This window comes from Phyllostomus hastatus, unplaced genomic scaffold, assembly GCF_019186645.2.
Source record: "Phyllostomus hastatus isolate PE091 unplaced genomic scaffold, TTU_PhHast_1.1 phas_contig_58, whole genome shotgun sequence".
Classification (NCBI taxonomy): domain Eukaryota; kingdom Metazoa; phylum Chordata; class Mammalia; order Chiroptera; family Phyllostomidae; genus Phyllostomus; species Phyllostomus hastatus.
The window spans coordinates 41,590,168-41,609,548 of NW_025333916.1; the positions used below are offsets into that span (position 1 = coordinate 41,590,168).

Consider the following 19,381-nt stretch of genomic DNA (forward strand, 5'->3'; position numbering starts at 1 on the left):
GAGCAATTAAAACAATTGTATTAAATTTAACTGGTTCCAACTATTTTCCTTCAGTTACATTTTCAGCAGATGCGTTATAAACAAGATCTCTATTTGCATGACTGTGCTCATGGCCCAACCAATGCTTCACAATACATTCTCTGAATACCAACTCAGAGGAGCCTTTCTCCATTTATCATTTGTAACGAGACAAATAACAATTATATTCTGAAGTTTTTGTCGCTTAGAATGTACTTTGATTTCTTCTGATGAAGGAGCAGATGTAGAAACACAGGTCCCTTTACCACCAACAAATTAATTACATTCATTGCCTGTAACATTCCTCCTGAATTCACATGTGGAACTTCTATCTATTGTTACAACTGGCATGGATATGTCATTGACGTTATCAGCAGATGTGCTGGCGAGTGTCTCTGAATCATATTTTATAACATTTTACTGCTACTGCAATATTTTATGTATGAATAAATGTAGTGATCCATCTGGATAGATATACCACTTGAATTTTAAATATCTTAAAAATTAATTTTCCTGTTTTTCAAAAAAAAGGGATTCCAAAGACTGATAGTATATTGATCATAAATTAAAAATTGGGTAACTCCTTCTGCTCAACATTTATAGATGTGTTAACTAAAAGAGAAGTGCTGACACTACATTTGATCTGAGGACACAGGGAACCACTGTTGAGAGGGTGCCTCCTGGCAAGGATCCCTGTTGCAGAACCTCCCAGGCGCGGACCAAGCTCAGTTTGCTGGGTTAGTGGGAAACAAAACAGTGGCCAGTGACCAGTCAGGTTCTCCTTCTGTCACTGGCAGGGAGGAGAGGCAATTCAGATAGAAAACTGTCTGGCCTTGGCAATAAATTTGTGAAGGGTGAAAAATAGTGGAAGGGGTCCAGTCAAAGCTAATTTTGAGTTTCTAAGCTGTGTGATTAGAGCGATGAATAGTACTGTCATCAAATAAGAAGGAGAAGTCAATAGGAAGGGCACTCCCCAGGTACTTTATGCTGCCCGTGGGACCCACTGCCTTGGAATCTGCCCGGACCCTGAGTGAGAAATTGGAGGCTCAGCACTGAGTGAGTCTCTTCCGAAAGACTATCTGTTCTAACCCCATCAGGTCTCACCTTCCCAATAACCTGAGTAACTTCAAAAGGCCAAGCACCTAGTCACCCCATAACCCAGCCTCATCTCTAGATGCAGCCCTCTCCATACAGCCCCCAATCTGACCCAAACCTCAGCCCTCTGCCCTCCCAAGTCTTTCTACTGCACCTTCAGCATCCTCAGTGCCATGATGAGCCAACTCCTCAAGATCCTTCACCTTTTCTCTGAATATTTCCCCTACCTCCTCTGTAATCTCTCCCCCACCCTCACCCAGAAAAAACTGCTTCCTTTGTAGCCCTCTCAGAATGTAAGACACTGTTTACTGCACAGCCATCAGGGCCAAGGAAGGAATAGATATCCCTGTTTCTGACGAGTTATAGTTTCCCATTATTCTCTTCCTTTGAATCTCAGACACTCTGGACATCCCATCCTCACCCCTTCTTGTTTCTGTCACCACTGGTTACTGCCTCTTACTTATCAAGGAATTTGGCTCCTGGTTTGCTCTTCCATTCCATCCCCAAAATAATCATGAAGATGAGGATGATGACAGTGGTGATGATATAAATGGTGGTGATGGAGGTCTGGCGGTGGAGGTGCTGGTGGAGGAGGTAGTGGTGGTGATGATGGTAGTGAAAGAGGTAGTGGTGACAGAGCTGGTGAAAGTAGTAGGGATGCTGGCAGGGTGATGGTCATGAAGGTGGTAATGATGGAAGTAGTAGTGGCAGAGATGGTGGTGGTGGTGTTGGTGGTGGTAATAACAGAAATGGTGGTAGTAATAGAAATGGTGGTGGTGGAGGTGACAGAGGCAGTAGTGGCGGAAGTGGTAGGGTGAAAGTGATGGTGATGCAGGTGGTAATGAAATAGTGGTCATGAAGAAGGTGGTGGTGGTGGAGATGGTGGTGGTGGTAATAATGGTGGTAGTAGTATTGGAGGTATGTGGTTTTAAGAATAATAATAGCAAGGACTTATGTAACACTGGCCACATGCCAGACACTGTTCTAAGCACTTTACGTTCTTCAATTTAACGCTCACAAGGTCTGTAGTAGAGATGAGACTAATAATTCCCGTGTTACAGATGAGAAAACTTAGGCAAGGCAAGACAAGTAGCTTATCTGAGCTTGCACAGCTTGGGTGTGGCAAAGGCACAATTTGAAGGCAGGTATTCTGGCTTCAGAATTCAGCTCATCACCCATTAACTGCATTTATTTACTTCCGCTAATCATTCTTGGTGACACCAGGATCCACATGAATGACCCATTTAATACCCTACCTTCTTATCTCCTGACCTCTGATCTCTAACTATCCACTTAATTCACCCAGTCCCACCCTTGCTCTTTCAACCTTGTCATCAAACACTGTCCTCTTGGGCACAGCACATTATCTCCACAACTCTATTTCCTTCCAAGGACTAAGAGCTCCATTTACGTAACACTCCAGGCTTCTTTATCCCGTCGCTTCCCTCACTCCCAGGAGGTAAAGAAACACATCTGACTTGAGGGGAGGTGGGGTGTGGCACAGATAGTTTGTTAAATGACCAGCGAGTTTTCATCCCCTGTGGGAAGTGACCCCTACACTTCCCAATCTCCTATTCATGTTGTCTTGTTGTGTCCCTGCATCTATTCTGATACATGACGATCAGATCCAGTGTACCTCGTCCATTCCTCCCTTCTCCTGACTATGACGACTTCACAGGCCACATGGTGGAAGAGCCACCACCACACAGTGAGGCCTCCACCAGATGGTCCCACTGTAACTGTGGGGAGCTTCGGCCCCACCCAGCGTGTGGAAAAGAAAGAGAAGTAACCTCCAATGTGTGTCAGTAGATCAGCACGGAGACAGCAGGTGGTTAGGAAAGTCCTATCGGCAGCAGAAAACATGGAGATACTCGTTCAGAAACAGCAACTTTCTCTTTTTCCTCTGGGGCTCAGAAGCCTCCAGGGAGCACACACCCTGCTCTGCTCTGCAGGGGAGCCCTATGGACACCTTGCTTTTGGACGCCCCACATCTAGAACTGTGCAACAATAAATCACTGTTGTTTAAACCATTCAGTCTGTGGTAGCTCATTATGCAACCCCAGAAAACCAACACATCTTCCATTGCACTTGCCTAGGGAAGCCCAACATGGCACAACCTCGACCATTCACCCTCCCCAGGCCCACTCCCAGTCGGCTGAGTGTGGTTGCAGGAAACTGCACAACTGTACAGACCCAGTTCACTTTGTATCCGTGACTTCAGATCACAAGTGGGGAAAGCCTGGCACAGTTCTCCACCTGCCATCCATCCCAGTTTCCTCCTTCTGCCAAATCTTCAGGGAGGGTAGAGCACATATGCACCTCTGAAGGGGAGCAGGGACTTTCAGAAAGAGCTGTGAGTCGAGTACCCGAGGAGTTCCTACTGTGGCAGCAGAGTCACCCTTGGTGATGGCATATGACAAATGAGCAATTTCTCAGGGAATATGGGATATAAATACAGCAACACCCCTACCCTTTCCCAGGTCTCTTCTCCACCATAAGCAATCTTAGAGATTTCACTTATTTTCCCCACAAATTGCACTTGCATACAACACACAGAGGCTTAAACACAGAACAAAGAAGCTATGTCATTTAGGCGCCTTCTGCCCTCAAATACACACATTTTCCTGCTTAAAAAAGACACTCAGTCCTTTTTTAGAAAGGACTATTCCAAGTAGAAATTATTTCTTAAAACCACATCACATGTGACACAATCACCAACAGGTAATCAGTAAGCACACTTGTTATCTTGAGATATATATACTCACATATCTACAAACAAAAGAAAGAAAATGTTTAATATGCATGAGTATCTCAGAACATTCTCTTCTATGAAACTAGTATCATGGGCTCTGAAGCCCAAGAGCTTGGATTTAAATTCTGATTCTTTGAGAAAAGATATAACCTCTCTCAGACGCAAGTTCCTCATCTGTAAATTTAGAGCAATAAAATGTAAGACTGAAATGAAAGAATGGATGTAAATTGCCCACCCCAATACATGGGAAATGCTATATAATTTCCTTTTCTACCTACAATCTAAAAATGCAGGACTATAAGGGGATTAGTCCCTAAGCAAAAGAACACTTTCAAGTAAATTATCCATAGATGCTTTCCACTTGCCAGTTGCAACTCTTCACAACAATAAAGTGACTAGGCAGAGGAGGAGCAGACTTCAACGTACTTTTTTCCACTGAGCAGGAATTCTGGCATCAAACATGCAATTCAATGCATCGCGAAGATTTTCACTCATGATGATGGTGCCGTCGATGGCAAGTTTTAGCTCAGTCAGGGTGCTGCGGACCAGCGTGAGCACCCTTTGCATTCTGTCTATCTCCTGCCTGAGGAAGATGTTCATCGGCTGGAACAGTCCCATCTTCTGCAGCCTCTCTCTCACCTGTCATGGAGACATCCAGCACACGTTATAAAGTAGAAAGCTGTTAACATTTATGTCACTGGGACTTCAAAAAGGCCCCAGATTTTACAATTCCACAAGTGGTAGGCTTTTATTTTTTTTCACTGCCAGAAAACAGACAAGAAATAAGAAAGGAAACGTCTGTTAGAGGACCAGCCGATTTTCCAGCCCATATGGGGAAAACAGGCAGCCACTAATGCACAGGAAAATAAAAGCGCGTGACCACAGCCACGCAGCCTTCTACACAGCAACTGTGCTGATTTGGAAATAGTCACTTACTGCTAACCTAAGACTTTCAGATACATAAGTGGACACACACAAACAGACATGTATACATACATGACCATTCTGCTGCCTGCCTCAAAAAACTACACATATATTTTCAGAGCTTCCTGTTTGCCATCAAAGCACTCATCCATCCACCCACCCACCCACCCAATCATTTCCACCCTGCAAGCATTAATTGAGAATCTTCTACGAATCAGTTATTGTGTTGGGCTGAGTTGTATTATCCTAAGGTAGCTCTGATACATTCAGCAAATGGAGGGAGATGCTTCTAAACCCCATTACTTACCTTATTTATTTGTTTATTATATTTTTATCTATGTTTAATGCTTCATAAATATTTCAACCACTGCTAGACATGAATGACCTGTTTCCTGTTACTATAATGAAAGGTGTTTGTAAAAGCTGATTGCAGTATTGATTTTCTCCAGGCAAGCGATCAGAGTTTCTTCCCCAGGAAATGATTCCCTTGGTGATAGGTCCCTGAGTTCAGTCTACCGTATTCACAGCCAAAGTGACCTGCTTCATAAAAAGTAATAGGATGCTGAGGAAACAAAAGCCCGCAGGGTTCCTCCTGAAAACAGGTGGAAAGGGGGCAATACAGAAAGGAACAGGGTGGCCCTGTGACAAAAGTGTCACACTTAGTCTGGGTCATCTTTTAAGACAATGTGGAAAGTAACCTAGTTATTTTTGTTTTTATCAAAAGTTTAAAATTCTTGTCAGGGTAAATATCTTCACAATTTGCTAATATGTCTAAAAAATTAACCTTCATAATCATGAAATTGCTTAGAAGTTAGTTGCATATTAAAAAGACATACTAATAAGTGGACTAAATGGTAATGGAAACAATATAATAAAGGTTATATATATTTTAAAAGACATACTAGTGTTTTAAACCTGTGAGATGAAGAAGCTGCAAAGCAGGTTAATGATAAAAATACAGACTCCCTGAAATTAAGAATGCTTGAGTTTTAAGGTGTACATTAAATTGCACAACATTTTTTAAATAATCAGGTGCTACACTATAAAAATACATTACTTTTCTTTCAACAAATAGCAATGTGAAGTACCTCAATGGAAAGCTCTAGAAAAGGAATCCTAACCCATCAGTATATACTCATAACTTAATTATGAATATTAACATTCATATCAAGTTTTCTTATTATTTGTATGTCAAAATGATCACATTTATAGATTCAAAAACTTCTTTTTCTGGGTTTTCAGGAAGTGAGGTTTTTTAAAATATTTTTTTCAGAAAAACGTTTGCCCTCCTTCCTCATTCCCCTAACTGAACACACACATCCACAGCAGACATTCTGTCAAGATTTCGACTCACTTCAAACGGGCCATAGTCAGGGGGCAGCTTTTCCAGCATGTCGTCAGCCAGCCGGGCCACCACGGCCTCCCGGGTTTCATCCCCTCCACCAGAGCTGTCCTTGGGTTGGATGCCCAGGATGGTGTCCAGCACGTCCTTGGCCAGCTTGCTCTGGTACGTGATGTCGGCATTGGGGTGCAGCCCAAAGACCTCGGGGCTGTCGTAGGTGGGCAAACTCTGAACAACAAGTACCGTGGTAAGCACAGACTGCTGCCATAAAGACCGGTTAAATTATACTGTCTCAGGGAAGAAGCACGCTTTTATTAGAATATGTGTTTATAAAAGATGCCTTATTTGTATCAGACCACCATCTCAATAATTTCTCCAGAAAAAAATCAAAAGTTGCCTTGAAAAAAATTAACATTGAGAAACATAATCTGCTCATGGTACTTTAATGTCTACACCTCCAACAAATTTAATCAAAGACATACTGTCTTGTTTTATAATATGTAAGACAGAGAGGGAAATGTGGATTGGTATTTTGTTTTCTGAAGGTCTGGTCTAATTCAAGCCAGTTTTTTAAATGAATGTTGGATAATTAATGGTTATTAAGTGTTTAAGATACCAGAAAATGACAGTTGTAGCAATTAGGACCCAAATAAAAGAACTGTATTCTCCTGGAGAGAGACTATGAAAAGAGAGAACTATTAACAGAGCAATAGAGTCAGGGAGGAAAACAGCAAGAACAAGTGGGCAAAATTCTCCCCCTGCTACTAGACAAAAAGAAAATTTACCTGCAATTTGACATATTTCTACATGTGAATTGTTTTATTGTCCTATTCATAGTTCCCCTCCTATCTACTCCCTTATTTTATTTCTTTTTACATAATGTCTTCCTGTGTATGAACTCAAGTTCATTGTGAAATGAGATGTATATAAATAAATATATGTACAGGCATATCTGAGTTTATACCTTCAAAGGCACTTTTTTATTCAGTGCTAATCATTTAAAGACACATATAGTACAATTAAAATACATATATTTGCTGATTTGAATTACTGAAAGTGTAAAGATGATAATATATGATAAATTCATCACATCTATTTATCACAGAACCTCTAAATACACTAATAAATTTAGCCCTCTGGGGTTGTTGTGCTTTAGTTTGCTCACTATGAGATAAATCGTAGAGGCAAATGAGATTGCTAAATAATGATCTAATGAATTCAAGGTATAGAGACAGAAACTATAGTTACCTTGAAACACAAATCAACTTTCTTCCCCAAATTTCCTGTCAAAATCTATTTTATTCTTTCTTAGAGCAATGTTTCTCAACCAGGGGTGAATTTGCGCCCCCAGAAAACATTTGGTAATGTGTGCTGAACGTTTTGGTTGTCACAACTGGGTAAGAGATGTGCTGACATCATGTGGGAAGAGGCCAGGGTTGCTACTAACCCCAGGAGAACCCCCCATCATCGCCCCCTATGACAAAGAAGTACCTGGCCCTGAATGAAGAAGTTCTTGTATGAATGGACTCCTGTACACACTCACATACTGTCCGTTAGACCCAGATTAAGGAACAGATGTCACAAAATAAGGCAAGTGTATTGAAAACTAGAACAGACTGTCCAGAAGCTGCCTCTGTCCTGTTATCACAAGTCACTGAAGTCTCATAGGTGGAGAGCTCTGGGGAGTTTGTGCAGGTTCCCTGGCTCTCATCTGCTCAATCTGTCATCTCCCCAAAAAATATTCTTCACTACCTGGCTGGCATAGCTCAGCGGATTGAGCGTGGACCAAAGTGTCACAGGTTGGATTCCCAGCCAGGGTACATGCCTGGGTTGCAGGCCATAACCCCCAGCAACTGCACATTGATGTCTCTCTCTCTCTCTCTCTCTCTCTCCCTCCCTCCTTCCCTTCCCTCTCTAAAAATAAATAAATAAAATCTTTAAAAAAAATTCTTCACTGAAGCATTACAAGAGAATGGGAGGAGGGCATTCTTACAAAACACATGCAGAACAAATACAACCATTTTAATCATTGGGGAAATATAAACATGAAGAAAGCATCGATGGTGGAAGTTTCAATATGTATCACCATTAAAAATTATACTAAAGAGAGTATATGAGTAAATGTTGCAAATCAATAACCAAAAGGTCAAATGCTGAAGATATTTACTCTATGCATAAAAGTTTGACATTGACACACCTGGATATAATGAAGATAGTTATCCACCGTGCTGCATTTTGGAATATTATATCCTTGGTAAAAGCTGAAATCTGGTCCAAACATATTTTCACTGAACCAAACCTTAGCAAATGTGTTCAACAATCTCTTATCGTAGTCATCAGTGACTCTGCCTCCATATTGAATCTCGCCTATCATGTAGCGGATGGTGGTCCAGGAGACACCCTGGGAAAATTTACAGAATAACTGTGTAGAACTGATTACTGTCTTATCCTCATTTTCCCTGCCAAGGAATGTCATTTATTCACTCATTTATTCATAATTTAAAATGTACAGAAAGAAAATTAATTAGGCCAATATAAATGATTACTCAAAACTCATCCTCGTAACTTGACATAGATTCTGCTTCATATTTTCATATTTTAATTTCAACAGAAAAAAAGATGTTTATTTTTTTGAATATTTGGAAAGTTCTTTAAGAATCACACACTTCAAAAGTAATCTAGAGTTCATTTTCATTTTTTAAGGTTTTTTTAAAAGTTTCCCCACTCACTCCCCCCACCCTCTAAAAAACTCTGTTAGGTTGTGTTATGTGTAATGTCAACTTGACTTTAATATATAAAAAGATTATCAAAACTTGGTTATTTTTTAGCTGAAATCAAGAGGCAAGTATGACCTAAGTTGCTATGACTTAAAGATAATGACTTTGCAAGCACAGAAAATCATCACTCTTACAAGATTTACTCCAAAACTGCCCCCACCCAGAAAACACTGGTGATGTCTGCAGAACTTTCTGGTTGTCACAACTGGGTAAGTGATGTGCTGACATCCCTTACACCCCTGGGTGGGGGTCACGTTAGCTTGAGGACCCACAATCACCAGTGGCATGAAGCAGCACACACACGGTACCTTTTTGATATCCATGTCGTCTAAATGGTTTTGGATGAACTGCACAGTGGCATTAAAGTCCGCTTGATTAAATTCATAAGGGATGTTCCACCCCAGGGCACCAAACTTCCGCCTCTCCTGGACCGTGGAGTGCAGGAAAGCCACGGCGTACAGCAGGGGCTTCCACGGGGCCGCCGCGCTCACGTCCAGCAGGTCTTGGCTCACGCCTGCTGAGGTCAGCCGGGTGGAAACCTGGGTCAGCTCTCCAACATCTTCAGTTTCTACTGCTTTTATCAGTTATTAATTCTTTTTGTAAATTCCTAATATTAAACTTCACTTATCTTAAATTATTTTTTATCACATTCATATGGCGAGAGTAATTTAAGTTGGGTACCTGGAGGGCATCGCTCTCTGAGAAATCGGCAAAGAGATTGAGGGGAAGAGGGGCTGGCTGACATGGATCAAGCTCCTGCCAATCTAACAAGATAATGTGGGGAGAAAGTAGAGGTGGAGGAATGCTGGCAGTGAAATAAATACTGCTGCTATGACCACAACCACCACTAAATAATAACAATAATAAGCTTACATCATCATCATCATCATCATCATTATTATTATTATTAGGAGCATGTACATACACTATTTTAATTAATATTAAATTGTTAATACTGTGTGTATAGAAGCCCATGGCAACCTAAATATATTCCTGAAGCAATAGTTATGATGATTATATATGTATCTATAATACACACATAAAACCATAAATTTTCTCATTTGGTAACCTGTTTTCATTGCCATTACTCTTCCACATCCGTTTTATCCTGACATTACTTTATAAACTGGCAGGAATTTGAGTCCTGTTAACAATTCCAAAAAATCTCCTTATAGATTTTTCAGAATGATATAGAATTGTTACATTCATTATTATTATTCATTACACTAGATTCCAATCATCACAGATAGATTTTACGTTCCTTATTTTACATGTGAGAAAATGAAAACTCCAGTTGTTTGAGTGACTAACACCCAAGAGAACACAGCATTTTGTTGAGGGAGGATCAGAAACAGGATTTCTGACTCCTCAGTCCAAGCTCTTTTCAAGACCACGAGTCCCAGACAGGAAGCCATGAAGTACAGGAAGCAAAGGCAAAGAGAAAAATCTCAGTTCCAGTTCTAAATGGAGGGCATTTGGTCGGCTTTTGCTCCTTTTGTTTGATTTCTAACTTCACTACTGTTCTGATGTTATGGAATATGGCTTCATGAAGTAAAGGCAGGCCATAATTTTAGTTCAGCCTCTCCTCTTGGAAGGGGTTACCCTCCTTCCTCATGTATGGTGCATAAAGACCATATATGACCAAACATCAACTTTAGATATTTACATAAAAAAGTAAGTATCTAGCAGAAAATAGTATAGGACAAAATAGAGCAATATTAGGGAAAATATAAGGTGGGAAATTCTGAGCTCTGGTGCCTAATCCTGCCAGGTCACGTTCCATAACAACCATGACAAAGAGGCCATCCACTCCTCCACATGTTAAATAACAGTACTCTTTGCTATAACTATACTCTAGCTAATTCTGTTTCTACAATTTCTTTAAGAAAACAGTTCAAGTGCAAGATCACCAATAAACTTGGATGTATTCCTCCACTCACCGCCATATGTTCTTTTCAGTCCTGCCCGGAGGCCCTGCGGAGGCTCATTGGCAAACTTAATGGACATCTGAAGGAGTGTGATGGGAAACTGCTTGTGAACCTCAGTGGTCATCCACAGGCGGAAAGCGTCGTGCACAGTCTCAGTGTCTGTAACTATGTCCATCAGCTCAGCCATGAAATCCAGTCCCAGGTGGCAGTTCTGCAGAAGTGCCCATCCTCCCTGAGTCAACAACAGTGAATGGCAATGAGGCTATTTTGTGTTTTGCCCAGAGATTTAAGTTAGTATATTCTTTAAAAATTAAGTAATTATAACTTAACAAAACAGCACATTAAACACTTTAAATGAATCTAGGTCAAAACAAAGACACAATAAAGTTTAATTGAGACAGGTGTATCTTTTCCTGTTCCGTATACTGGTCCCACATATAGCATGCCAATTGTACTAATACGTGGCAGGAGTCACGAAAATAACCAATGTGGAGCATAAAAAGAGACAGTGGCACTTGCCAGTGAACATGCTGATTGAAAATATCCGTCTAGCTCAGCTCCTTCCGCAAAAGGCCATGAAAAGTCCAGGGACGGGACTTTTTTTGAAGGCATGAACTCTTAAGAACAAAAACAGCGAGGGCAAAGACACCATCAATAACATACAAAATGAACTCAAGAAAGTTGAATCCTCAGCTGACATTCAGGAAAGCTGAGATGTAAACTGAAATACCCTGAAAAACTCCCAAAACACTCAAGAATGGTGACAAGAGATCCCTTGGGAAGTCGAGAGAGAAGGTGGGTGAGAAGATTGAAAGTCCAGACCCCTGACATGTTCCTGCCTCACCTACAGAAGGATAGAAAGCTAATTTTCTTTAAAAGGCAAAACAGACAGCCTTTGCACTGGAGCACATCAGCACACAGGGTGCAGGAACCTCACTGAAAACAGACGAAAGAAAATGTTCCCACTAATTTTGAGACCCGCCCCTCATACCTCCCACTGACTTCCCAGAATACTAATAGCTGGGCATACACCCTCTAGAATGTGGAAGAACTTTTGCTGGGGAATTTGACCATTCTAAGAATAAGAGCCTTAGAAGATAAGCCTGATCTTTTTCATAAATTTTTCTATGAGCATAAGAATATTCCGTGTATAAAGCAGGACTGGAAAAATTTTAGGTCATATAATAATAATTGACTCAATATCTAAATCTATAGAATATTTTTTGCTAATATTACCCACAATATCCAGATGATAATCCTGAGTTGTTTTCTTGATCATTTTGTGGGTCATTTAGTTTTGACTGAGTTAATCCTGAGTTTAATCCTGAGTTCATTCTTTTTCCAAGAAACAAATCAAGCACTAGATCTAAAATCTTAGTAGTTACATATAAAATTGATAATTTTGGAATTTGATATATTCCCTTATAATTTTATTCAGAAGGATACAGCAGGTACTAAGTAAACTATTCTTTGTCCTTTGAAAATAAATTTTTAAGTGTCAGGTGCATACTTTAGTTAAATCTTTTTTATGTTTTTTAAATTTTTTTATTGATGTTCGAATACAGTTGTCCCCATTTCCCCACCACCACTTTCTCCTGACCTCCCACCCTCAATCCTACCCCGCTTTGGCTTTGTCCATGTGTCCTTTATACATGTTCATTTACAACCTTTTCCTTCCCTTTGAAAAATTTAATTGACACTGTCCACCCCTTCAAAACAAAAAGAAATTAAACATAACACTTAACAACATAAGGCTTTACTTGCTCTCCTTCATCCAGCATACAGGTAAATCCTAATCTAAATTTCTTAGGTGAGAAGTTCGATGCTTCAGTGTTCACCCACAGAATCTGTGGCCAAGGTTCTTCCTTTGAATTGCTGCACACTGTATTCGATGTTTCGAGTTCATACAGATTGTTCGTTTTGCTCCTATTGGGTAACTGGTTCATTCTGTCATATTGCCTCAAACCTTTCTTACAAAACTTATAAAAAGCTATTGTCTCTGACAAATAATAAGCATTCGAATAATACTGGATAAACGAAAGGCTAACAATATTCCATTTAAATTATAATTTGGTTGCCTGAAACTATATTATTATCAGTTACACAAATATATATTTTAAATTCAAGAAGTGTCCTGTTCACATTAGTGGTTTTGTTCTCAGTGCAGCAATAGGCAGAGGGATGAAGAAGGAAAGTAGAGAGGAGGGAGGGAAGAGAGGAGGGAGAAAGAAACCAAGATTGAAGCCTACCAAGCCCTCATGTCACACCAGACATGGGAGTCTTAAATACAGATGAATTTTTTTCTGTCTCCAGAAACATTTTAATCAGACCCCTTCATCTTCCCTCTCCCGCTGCAAACTAAGGTCATCAGACATAGCACAACCCATGTGAAGAGCCCCTGTCTTTCACCAAAGCTGGGGGTAGAGCTTTGAGGTAAATATGCAGATTCTAAAACCCAGTGTGCCAGGTTCTAGACCAGGAGAAAAGAACTAGATGCAGCACAGTCGTAAGGTTCTAGATTCCGCAACAGGGACCTAGAACCAAATGGTTTCATAGGGCGGGGGGGGGGCGGGCGGCGGGGGTGGGGGGCGCACTGGTTGGGAGTTGGAAGGAAAAAAAGCCAGTCCTGCCTCACGATGGGAAGTCCCTGGAGAGCATAAGAATCTGAAATATGAAGGATAACCAGACACAAGAAAGAGGAGTAGGGTCTGGCCCAATAAAGGCCAGAAAGGGATCTAAACTAAGACTGTGTGTTATGTTATCCAATAGAAACAAGAATCCAAGTGGTTATTCACCCCCACCTTGCTTAGCCAAAGTGTGATGGAAGAAGGGAGTAGGGATGGAGGGGTCCTCCAGACTGAACTGGACACCCTCGAGAAGGCTAGGCCAGAGTAAACACATGAGTGCCTTGTCCAGGAGCTGGGTTCTAGAAATGAAATGGAGGACTTCCAGCATACTGTTAAGTCCCTGAAAGTGCTGCAGCTCTGGACTAAACTATCCCATTAGCAAGGTCAATGTGGGGTTTCTGGAGTTCAGTGGCTCCCAGGCCAGGCCTGAGCACCACAGGCTCTGCATGCTGGAGAATTTGCAATCCACAAAGGACGTTAGGAACCTTGCCAGAAAGCAACAGGCCAGGTGTCCTAGAACCTCTAGCACCACTGCAGGGTATTGGCAGATTCCTGGCCTCTAGGATCTGGGCCAGGCCTGGGGGACTCCCGGAGATAGACTGTGCATTCTGGAACTCAAGAAAGATACTGGTGTTGTACATGCTGGAGTGTTCAGTATTCCAAGATTGAAGCTGGAGGGGCTGGAGTGAGTAACAGAGGGGGTGGGGCTGTGGACCCCACTGAAGGTTTGGGATCTGGAGTCGGTTTAGCATTATGAAACTGGTTAGGAAATAAGATTTTCAGCTGGGTAAGTTTTCTGTAAGACAAAGCTCAGCGGAAAAAAAAGTTTTAATTGTATCTGTTTTTCGATGAAAATTTTCTGATATATGTTTCTTATTTCATAAACAGCATGCAGTATGTAAATTTAAACTCTTAACAATGCGCATGCTCTTCACGCAATTGTTAACTCTGTAATCTGCAATATCAGCAATATAACACAAAAGTAGACGTTTAGCCTCACGTTTGCCATGGTCTGCTGCAGGAGCTTGCGTGCATGGACCTCCTGGCCCTGGCCCATGGACACATAGCGGGTTTCTATTTTTAATCTCTTCCCCAAGGCGATGATGGAATCCGTGGGATCTGAGCCCATAGACAGGAGACAGATGAGTGGTGTCCGTGGATCAGATTCCTCCCATGTCTTTTCCAAGTCCAGGATGACCCCTTCGGCATAGTTTTCTCCCATGGAGTCCATGATGTACTTGCGGGCCTGCCAAAAGTGGTACACATGTCACTGAAACTTGTTCTAACTCCTTCACATGTACAGTGCGGTATGGTTTCCAAAATTAATTTGTGTAGATTATCACAGTGATGTCCACATTAACCCTGCCAGCTACATAGGGCAGAGCCTTTCATAATTATACATGTTATATTTTTTCACTTGGTAATAATCTCTTTTCACTGCTGTCATCCCTCCATGTCCATTCTATCCTCACTGCCTTGTAAAGTGGCAGGAATCTGAGCCTCATTACTAACTCAAAAAGAAACTTTGTATATTTTCAGATTGATATGTAATAATCATAATGCTCATTATTATCATTAAATACATTGTTTTGATTAAAATGCATTCCAATTATCCTGGCTAGATTTCATTGTCCCTATTGTACAACTGGAAAAATGGAAACCCTGATAGAACATTATTCCTGCACCAGGCAACTGAATATTCCCTCATGTGAGCAGCCATGCTCAGGCAAAATGCTGAAAACAAGTCTGATGCTGCCTACGGGGAGGGGGGTTGCATGGGTCCACACTGCAGATCTTCTGCTCTGCTTCCCAGAAAGGTGTCTGATTGAACATCGCTAAAGGAATCTAATCAGAGAGCAAAAACTTTAGAGGAGAGAACATTTTTCCAGAGGGGCCTTCTAGACCTAGTTTAAGACTTGTGTGTTATCATAAGGGTCACAGGAAGCCATTTAGGGAAGGGCATAATAATATTTCCATTTCCTCTAGAACACACAGTATGGACTAGAGTGGACAAAAATGACGACAGGAGACCAGTGAGGAAGCCATGGCTGTTGTCAGCCTATGGATGTCAGAAGCCAGGATGAAGATACAAAGGAGCATGGAACACTTAGATTTCAGCTTTGGATCAAATACTTTATGAAAAAATAATAATCATAAGGAAGGGAGGGGCCATTTGAACCTTCTACACTGCCCATAAAGAAGGCAACTGCTTGACAATTCATCTGGGCGGAATACAAGTAACGAGGTTGAGAAGGAAACTGAAGGAAGGGTGATCTCAGTGTCCTGAGTTACAAAACTCCGTTTCCTTTTCTCAATAAATCATGGAATCTAGTTGTTTCATAATTGCACAGTACCTAAGTGGACTTGGAGAGGGTTACTCCATATGTTTTTGGAGTGAAGGGGAGAGTGAAGGGGAACATTTCCTACATTCTGTTATAAACCCTGCCTGCCATCACCCCTTAGGCTTTCTTGGAAAAGGCCTTGAAAAATCAACCTATGTTGAATATTACAGTTAAACCTTTAATTGCAAAAGCACAATGAGCCTTTTTTAGTAAATTTCCAAGATGGTAGGCCAACGGGTTAAAGATATTTAAAAAGATGGATACTTTGGAGGTAGCATTCATATGTAAACCATATGTAAAATATGTACAATCTAAAGAATTTCAAGCCAACTTTCACCCTTGCATCGAGGGTTGTGACACTTTCTGGGGAAAGGAATGCAGGTTTGGGGACGCTCTGCTTCACCTCTAGCCTCTCTCCTCCCTGGAAACCTCACATTCATCCTACTTAAGTGAACATCGTCTTACTACTAGCAAAAGACAGCAAACGTGTCATTTCTGAGTTAATATAAAAATGACACAGAAGAATAAGACATTTCCTTTATGTTATACCCATATACCAACCTTAAAAACATGGGGTTTTTTTCATTCATTTTTGTGGGACCATTTGGGCCAAAGAAGACTAACAAATCACTTAGCTTCAATGTATACTTCAGCATATTTATTTGTGGTTTACTTTTCCATGTTTCTCATTTTATTGCTAGAAAATAACATGGAAGACTACAAGAAATTCTCATTGGGATTAACATTTTAAATATTTCTTTACATTTAAAAGGACATTCTCCTTAAAAAGATTCTTTTAATTTTTTAATAAGCGCTTCATACTTGGGCAATGGTTCTGTCAGGACACCAGGATCTAATAAGAAGAAGGCGTCTGAAGCAGTCCAGAGACTTATCATAGGCATTGGGAAGAGGTTCTTCCTCTGGGTTTTCCTTATCGAACCAAATTTTCCACATTTTCTCATTCCTTGATATCTGAAAATACAAGGGGATAAGAATATGTCACACTATGGAAAAATCTTTCAGCAATACTTCACAGATATGTTCCATTGAACTTTCTGACCATTCCAGACATGTGTGAATGAAATTCCTTGGTTATTTTTTTATTTATGTTCTAATGCCCAAAGGTTTGAAAATTAACAGTCAAATGTTGTTTGCTCTAAAGTCACTCTGTATTAACACCAGCCTACAGCTAGCTTCAGAAGTCCAGAGAGTCCTGGGTTGTTTAATTTTATCTATGACTTTGTGGTTAACATATTTGTAAAGAGTAAAGAAATCAATGGAAACTCATTTTCATTATTTTAAAGAAATCTGACTTGCTCCATGAAATCCTCTCATGATGAAGAACCAAGTCTCATTCACTTATGTTTCCTCATTTTCCAAGACAACTCTACGTACAAAAAAAAAAAGGCATTTAACACATATATTTCTAATTGAATTAAGTTTTTGGCCAATACTCTACTAATTAATTAGAAATACACCACTTAATATCAGATAATAAGATTTCAGCTTCCTTTAGGCTACTGACAAGGAGAGAAGAATACTGTCCATTATCCTTTGGAGCTTGAAAAATCAAAGAGAGAACAGCATTACATAAGCAAACACCTCCAAACAGAACAAACAATGTCTACAAACAAAAACAATCCTATGTTCTCTGGTTTATTCCCTTTGATTAAATAACCAAGTGTACTTCTTAGTGGTCTAATAAGAAAAACCACTCCAGGCTTGTATTTAGAGAGTATCATGTAAGAATAATAAATAACCTCTTTCAATTATGAAAGACTACATAATGTAGAGAAACTGCAGGCATAAGATATGATCTCCAGAACATAACAACCTCAATAACAGGTAAGATCACCAAAAATCATCCTGTGGGGGACCAAACTAGAGTGCATTAAAATCTCCCAGATAAAAGTTATTTAACCCCCCCAAAGAATGGTGTGTACCCTAACTCCATGGTAATCATCAGTTGTAAGCCAAGATATAAAAAATATAGCAGAACTTAAGCTTCTAGTCAACTTAAACTGGGAAAGTCAAAAACCAAGCTTAGGAAATGTTCTGGTTAAAAAACATTTTTTTTAAGCCCTCACCCTATAGCAGAGCAAAGCTACCTTGCTGTCAATGTGATTTCTCTCTGATCATCTGATTTTCAAAAACCCTTATGTCCTGGCCTGTCCCAATTCAATTCTCTATACTCAACTTCCATGACCCCAACATTTCCACAGTTCATCAGCAACTGACTGATTATGAAGGGACAGTACCTTCTCAAGACAAGGGGCCAAGTGTCTGCATTAGATTCATACCCGGATGCCTAGCTGAAGCATATAATGGGAAGGGCAGAAGAAAAAGAAGAGGGAGAAGAACGAGAGGCAAGAAAGGGCAGTTAGCACTGAGAGGCTGGCTGTTCATATCTCTTTTCCTATTTAATGTCTAGAAAGAAAGCAAAACTTTTAAAGGATACCTAATTATTGCATCTACTTGAATTTATCAGTCTTTCTACGTGTGCATCTCCAAATGATGATACTAACACATGGCGCAGGGCAAATAATCTCTCATTGTAGACAAGTCTGCGATGGGTGATGTATGCTCTACCAGAGTGTAAGTGGGCTGTGAGGAAGGTCAAACACGTGTCATACCACTTTAAGACTGTCAATATTAAATCTTTCTCTTCCACAAATATTGTAGCTGATGATAAATCAGGAAGATGTTCACTGTGACATCATGCTACGTTTATTCAAAGCACTGGTTACCTGATCAAGGACATCTGAAAATTGTCTGAGTTTGCTGAGCTCCACCAAATTCAGCCAGGTCATGTCCAGGATCCATTTAGATGGCTTGGGCGGACAAGCTTTAAGGTCCAAAGAGGCACCACCTTTAAAATTAAACATATAAAGTTATTAGATTTTCCTTCTTTATTATAGAACAATCTATAAAAAATTTTGCTTAATCAATTTCAATTTCAATTATTTTACTTCCTTAACATTTTTAAGCTTAGAAATATAAACCATGGTGACAAACAAGATTAAGATTTTAATAGATAATTTCACAAAAACACATTTAAAAGTTAGTAAGATAACTCTGGAGCCAGGCAGATGCTGGATTCTACCTTATCTCCACCTTGCCAAGGTCTGGAATAAAACAGTTCCCCTGTCTGGGCCTTATTTTCAAATAAGTAGAATGGAAGTAATGAACCTTGGGTGTTGTGATAATGACATAATGACAAGACACATATGTGTATATCACATAAAACAGGATCAAGGACAAAGCCAAGAGTCACTAAATGAGCACTTACTGTCAACATTAAGAACTACTCAATGACGACACAAGCTAATTTTAGAGAGAGAACTTATCTAGAAATGTCAGCAGTATTATGTGTGTTTGAAGAGTTGTCTTCCATAGACCAGTATGTTATTTATATCCATTTTGAGCACACCCCTAGGGCCCAGCTGCATCATCTGCGTCTGGTCAATCCAACCACAACCAACATTTCCATTGGGTGCTGACTGCTATCTTTTCACTGATGATTTGCCTGTGCTCATGTCACTCCCATAACTCGCACCGCCCCATAAAAGAAATGAC

General features: G+C 40.3%; 1 protein-coding gene across 1 annotated transcript in view; it reads right to left on the reverse strand.

The window, feature by feature from the left end:
- Positions 1 to 19,381, reverse strand: part of DNAH5 (dynein axonemal heavy chain 5) — a 196,427-nt gene that overhangs the window by 13,333 nt on the left and 163,713 nt on the right. Inside the window, 8 exon segments of the mRNA XM_045847800.1 lie at positions 4,292 to 4,504; positions 6,144 to 6,359; positions 8,329 to 8,532; positions 9,217 to 9,422; positions 10,849 to 11,068; positions 14,464 to 14,709; positions 16,628 to 16,777; positions 18,553 to 18,674. Coding sequence (XP_045703756.1) covers positions 4,292 to 4,504; positions 6,144 to 6,359; positions 8,329 to 8,532; positions 9,217 to 9,422; positions 10,849 to 11,068; positions 14,464 to 14,709; positions 16,628 to 16,777; positions 18,553 to 18,674 — 1,577 coding nt within the window.